The sequence below is a fragment of the Notothenia coriiceps genome, unplaced genomic scaffold (assembly GCF_000735185.1).
Source record: "Notothenia coriiceps isolate Sejong01 unplaced genomic scaffold, NC01 NC01_scaffold00033837, whole genome shotgun sequence".
NCBI lineage: Eukaryota > Metazoa > Chordata > Actinopteri > Perciformes > Nototheniidae > Notothenia > Notothenia coriiceps.
In genome coordinates this window covers 167,042-173,502 of record NW_011366538.1, presented here as the reverse complement: position 1 = coordinate 173,502, position 6,461 = coordinate 167,042, and the positions used below count along the sequence as shown (strand labels likewise).

Here is a 6,461-nt window from a genome sequence, read left to right as displayed (position 1 = left end):
AGTGAAGCCCACCTTTTTTAGTATAATCGAATGATGCACAGAAAGCTCTAGTCTAATGACTCAGTGTTCAGTTCTGTCACAGACCCCCTCCCCTCTCCCTCTCCCCATAATTTCACCCATGCCTCCTTCTGCCCATCATCCGTTATTGCCCTCCCTCTTACCCAGAATGCAACGCCGGCTCAGCAGGCTCAGCTGAGCTATAAAAAGGCATAGGAAGGGGGAGGAAGGGCTGCCATGCAGTAGGAACTGTGCAGACACACACACACGGGGATCCAGGAAAGGCAGCCCATTGCACTGGGATCTAGAGCCACACCGCCACCGAGAGGTCAGTACAGAGGACAAAGGCTCCACGGAGGTAGCATGAAATGACAGGGAGTAGGTCTGACTGTCAGAGGCAGAGAGTGATATCAAAGAGAAACAGTGTGTGCAGGCAGAGTGGGCAGGGCTGTGTGATAAGATGGAGAGACTGTAATGGTAAACTGTCATCTGGTTTACGAGACACATGGTTAGTCACACTGTCAAATAATGGTTGTCAGAAGATCAGGCATTTCTGTATACTTCAAGGCATGGTGCTCTTGTGTGTCATTGACAGTGAGGCCACTCAATGCATGACATATTTGTTTTGCTACAAAATATGTATATCCTTTATTCCTATTCTTTGCCCCAGACATTTTATTGCAAATGGTTCGCTCTAATGAGATGTTAACATTATCCTCCATCTACACACATTAAAGGTCATTATCATGCATGCTGTAGCCTTTTAATTCCACTGCCATTCTTTTAGCCCCAGTAATGGTCATTAACAACTGACTAGGGGGCTGAGTACTATTGATTCTAGTGAGTAGTTGCCCTACATTAAAGTGAACCAAAGCTTGCAATTTGGAGCACTAACTACGTCCACAAAAGCCATAGCTAACACAGAAATAATCTTGCTCCATCCCTCCTTTCATAAACACCATGGAATATCTCCCACTGCACTGACGTCAAAGGGTCCCCTGTTCTCCCTTAAAGGAACAGTACGCTCAGTAACCAGTGGTACACAGAGAGAATGCATTAAAGTGCTCAGTACTTTGTTTTCACGCCTGTTGCTTCTACTGGCCCACAGTGAAAGCTTCAGCCCCCAGGTGCTTTTTAAGAATGGTCGACACGCTATCCCTTAACAGCTGAGTCTTTTTTTAGCAGGGCTAAATGTTAAAAAGCAGTTATAAGACATGAGAGTGGGATGGGTCACTTAACATTTGGGAGGGGGTTGTGGTGAGTCCAGTATCTATCTGTACAGTTCAACTTCAAGGATAGAATTACAGAGTCACATGCTCTCCTCATATCAGGTTACATACGGCTTATTGCATGGTATTACATGGTGTTACATAATGAAATATCCTACAGAACATTTATTGGGCTTTGTCCTTACAAAGTATAGTGCACACCAAACACACCTCGCACACCAACTCCAGCACTGATAACGCCTGTGTTTGAAAATGTGTCAGCACAATCACACTACAGCAAAGACATGTGATGTTGGGCTGCCACAATTCCATGCAGTATTGGATGTTGTCTGCACCGCATGAGAACCATAACACCTCTGACATGCCAAAAAATCAGGAGACCCAGACGATGGCACCCTAATAGGCCAGGGAGGGATTCCCAAACAGGCTCTTTGCTGACTTGGATGCCGGCCTCCAAGTGACATTTACCACAGGGTCAAGTAACCATGACATAAAACCGGACACCTGAGGAGAAGGCCCGAGGAGTGTTGAATTTGAGCATTTACAGTTTGGGTGTACTCCTAATCTTGAACCAGGAAACACATCTTTGCTCTAGATATAAAATAAACCATGTACAGTATAATACAACAATATGTCTCACTCTTCTGCAGCCTAGCTACAATAAAACAAATGATATCACCTTTATTATACCACACATACAATAAAGCTTATTTTTCAATCTGGCCTTATAGTAATTGTTTTTATTGAAGTATGGGGCAGTGAACAAACAACCACATTGGTGTCAAAATCTCAAATCCAGGTTTTGTTAAAGTAATCAAATGTCTTGCTATGTAGACTATAGGAGAAATAGATTATCAGATTACATTTCAAGACTTTGAGGTAAAGTCTAAATTCCCATTACTACATCTAGAGGTTTGATATATTTTGTGTGTGTAGTACAGTATGTTAATTTCCTCCTCACCATGCCTAGAAACTTAGATCCAAGCTTGGCTCTTACCACGTAACTTAAGGAATCAGACCTTTTCCTGTCTCACAAATCTGCTTTCACAAAACTCACGCCAGCAACCTCTCAGGATCCTGGATGAACATACCGTGCCTGTGTGTGTGAATTTAGTAACTAATTGACAGACAAATATAATGGTCAAAACTGGAGAATGCATAACTGTAGTGAAATCTGACTAACACAGTGATGTTATAGTAGTAATTGTCAAAATGTAATCTACATTATTCACATTTACACTTATCTTAAGGTGGTATTCAGACTCTAAATGAATGCCAAGCATCAGTAGCTGTATTGAAGAGATCAAAATAATTGAAAACCCATGCAAATGTACTGCATTTTATTCAAAGCATCATCCAATGTGACCTATGGAGTCCCTTCAGATGCAAAATTGCTTCGTTATTTTTGACACGGTCAGCACCTGTTGAGCCAAATGTTAAAGTTATTTAAAGAGAGATCTTTCAAACACTCATTTCCAACCAGAGACACATGACACTTGCAAGCAGCTAGCTGAAGATATCTGTTTACAGAACGCCCAATAAATCCTTCCTCATTCGTGTGTCTTTAAGTAATCTAAACCAGAAGTGTAAACAGGAAACCACATGGCTGTTTTCTTCCTTATATAACCAGGCATTTCCTGGCTCCATCAAATGTTGAGGGACTTGCACATTTTATCGATAATGAGACACACCGAAAGGCTTCTTAGCATTGTTTTTGGTCTATTTATAAGCTAAGTGCGTCCACTTTGGTAAGTCTTTGACAAGTTCTCACTCGACAGGAAGAATGAGTGAAAAAAAGGAAAATGTATCATTTAAAAGTACAACATTTAAGTGGGTTTCTTGTGTTGGTCTACTGTACATTATTAAGTCGTACAAAATGTTTATAAAAGAAAATGAGGAATGTTTTAGTAACATCGAAACTGATACCAAAAAAACACTGTTATGTAACACTAAATAAATGCTTTTGGGGAAGTTACTGAAGCAGTGAACTTACTCTGTGTCCTTTTTTTGTCTTCCAGTTAAAGGATAAACTCATCTAACGCAACACAATGGCAGGTAAATAATATGTCTGGTTGATTGATGATTGATGATGATTAATTATGTGTGAATAAAAAAAGATACAGCACAGCCCAGGGCCTGATAGCATGGGTGCTGAATAAATAAAACAAAAGAGAAACAAAAAGTTCCCTTTGGAGGATTGTAATGCTGCTATGTCATTTGTATAGCACCAGACTGTAGTTTCATTCGTACTGGATAAATGATAAGGCAGAAGCACACTTGTTGTCTAAGACTCTACTGCCCTCTTATGGTGATTTTTTAGAATACAGTAAAGACCTTACTTTTTCTTTACTGCACTATGTAAGCCATTCTAAAAAGAAGTCCATATTTGTATATGATATTGCATTTAATTAGGAACTAAATATTCTAAAACAATTATGTTTTGCATATAGTTACACCGCACACATTGACAACATATTTAGATCATTTTAAAAGTGTATGTTTCTCATTCAGTCATTTTCTAAACATATAAAATGTGTTATGTTTTATAACTCAGACTTAGTTAGATGTAGTTCCATGAGAACAGCTACCTGGCTGAATAACAATATCAGGTCAGGAAACAACAGTTGCCATAGCAACACTGTTTGAGTAATAACACAAAGCTATACACCAAAGCAACAGTCAAAACAGGAGGACCAGGCGACACAGTGCCCTGCGACTAACAAAAGGAAAATATGAGTACTTCTGATATCAATGAAGACCTTTCCTCTACTTCTGAGTGTCAAGATGGTTTGTTCTCAAATTCATTGACTTTTGAATTTAACTGTTTTAGAAGAAAGCTTTGTCATATCAAATGACATGTGCTGACTTCTTTTTGACATTCTCATTTCAGACAAAATTAAAGATGCAAAGATAATCTTTGTAGTGGGTGAGTACACTTCACACATTTACACAATGTTGTTTTATTTTTGCACCATCAAAACACATTGAGAAGCTGCTCTGTCTTGGCACACCAATATATTTTGCCTTTCTTTCTCAGGTGGGCCTGGCTCTGGAAAGGGCACCCAGTGTGAGAAAGTGGTTGCCAAGTATGGCTACACTCACTTGTCATCAGGAGATCTGCTCCGTGCTGAAGTGTCTTCTGGCTCAGAGAGGGGGAAGCAGCTCCAGGCCATCATGCAGAAGGGAGAGCTTGTGCCCCTGGTAAGAGAAACGGACAGTCCTGTTTTAAACTCTGTCTGAGTGTATAAGGTCATTCAGAGTGGTGTTGATTCAACTTTATCTATAATACATCATCATTTAGGAGGTTTTAGTTTGTGGTGCTGTTTTGTCATTAAGCCTACCCTCATTGATATTTATGGGGTGGACAACATTTGTCAGTATAATAAACTAGCAGATGAATATCATTGTGAAGGTTGATCATAATGTGTTGTGTCTGCCTTCAGGACACAGTCTTAGACATGATTAAGGATGCCATGATCGCCAAGGCTGATGTCTCCAAGGGCTACCTTATCGATGGCTACCCCCGTGAGGTGAAGCAGGGCGAGGAGTTTGAGAAGAAGGTAGGAAAGGGAACGAGGTGTTCATAAATCATCGCTGTAAAACAATGATAAAACCTTTAACGAGTTTATTACACTTGATCCCAGATTGGCAAACCCTGCCTGCTGCTCTACGTTGACGCTAAAGGAGAGACCATGGTCAAGAGGCTCATGAAGCGCGGTGAGACCAGCGGCCGCGCTGATGACAACGAGGAGACCATCAAGAAGCGCCTGGACTTGTATTACAAAGCAACCGAGCCAGTCATCGCCTTTTACGAGGGCCGCGGCATTGTCAGGAAGGTGGGTATCACTGCTATGAGAGTGACAATTCAAAATACGATGTGAATTGTGTGTAAAATCTAACATATTGTCTTTATACTAGGTCGACTCTGAGCTGCCAGTGGATGAGGTCTTCAAACAAGTCTCAACAGCTATTGATGCATTGTAAAGTAAAACAACAGAGCTAGACGGTCTGGTTGTTGTTTTTTATCTTTATGTTGTCAGTATCAATTTCCTAAGGACAAAACATGAACGAAATAATACATTTCCCACTCATTTTGGTAAAAATAACAACAAAACTGATATGAAGGCCGTTATCAAAGATGCCTTAACTTTACTCCTCCTCCAGCAATAGGAGGCTCAAAGCTCAAACAACAGTGAGCAGTTTAAAGCAGTATCTGAGAATTCATTCTTTACATAAGTCTTGCTTTTATTCTGTGCTAAACATGTATGTCGACATATCAAAATGACATCTTGAAAGGTTGTGTATACAGGAGTTTTCAACATTCTACTAACCTTAGAGGCACCATGCTCACTCTGGGGCAAACCTGCACTTTATACAATCTTGTGTTCACCCATAGAGTATGGGAAAATAACACACTTGTTTATGATTGTGCCAATCATTGAACAAAAGGAGACAAACTGGTGAATATATATGTCTACATGCATTTAGTTAACAGATAGGTAGTGCATCTCACAGAACATTTCAATTACTTTTCTTAAAGACCATATATTTCATACATTATTTTATATAAATCCATTTACAACAATGATTAAAGCACAGAGATATGTTTTTTCATGAAGATGTACACATGTAACATGGGTATTTATAAAGTATATGTTAAAAAAAGAATGAAACGATTAAAATATATACAAAAAAACATGATACAGTATTTGATTAAATTGCGACTGTGTTTTTAAAAGATGTAATTTCCCATGACATGCAATCTTCATCACAGTTATTTTACCACCTCTTGGATGAAAGATGAAGCCAATATGAACGTGCTTTAAACCTGCATTCTTTCTAATGGCCAGCAGGGGACACTGGTTGCAAAAATAAATCAGATTGTATGATAGTCTATGAGGAAATGATGGAAATTCCCACTGGATTTAGTAACTCAGTAAATATTTTCCCGACAATTTTATTGTCTTAATTGCCAGTCATTTACAAAACAGCATAATGACAACTTCTTAAATGATGGTTCCAATGTATGGTTAAATACACAATAAAGCAGCATGTGCTTTGTCAATGGCCAACAGTCCAGAAACCAATGGATAACGTCACGTTGACTATGTTCACCCCTTGTCAGTACGCATAGTCCTACTGACATTTTGAGTTATCCAGGAAAAACATAGACACACAGATTAGCAAGGGACTTTGACAATGCATCATGTTTGAAAAAAAGGAAACACGTTCCAT

The 6,461-nt window shown here is 39.4% G+C and overlaps 1 protein-coding gene across 2 annotated transcripts; it reads left to right on the top strand.

Annotated features, from left to right (window-relative positions):
• The first annotated feature begins 212 nt into the window (after positions 1-212).
• On the top strand, positions 213-5,924 carry ak1 (adenylate kinase 1). 2 transcript variants are annotated; one of them, XM_010790175.1, is made up of 7 exons: positions 213-325; positions 3,245-3,281; positions 4,117-4,152; positions 4,264-4,427; positions 4,670-4,786; positions 4,871-5,062; positions 5,145-5,924. In XM_010790175.1, exons 2-7 carry the CDS (start codon positions 3,275-3,277, stop codon positions 5,208-5,210), a joined length of 582 nt encoding a protein of 193 aa, XP_010788477.1. In that variant the 5' UTR covers positions 213-325; positions 3,245-3,274; the 3' UTR covers positions 5,211-5,924. The 2 variants fall into 2 exon arrangements, with proteins under 2 accessions (XP_010788477.1, XP_010788478.1); XM_010790176.1 differs by lacking the exon at positions 213-325 and adding an exon at positions 2,873-2,974.
• The last annotated feature ends 537 nt before the right edge of the window (positions 5,925-6,461 follow it).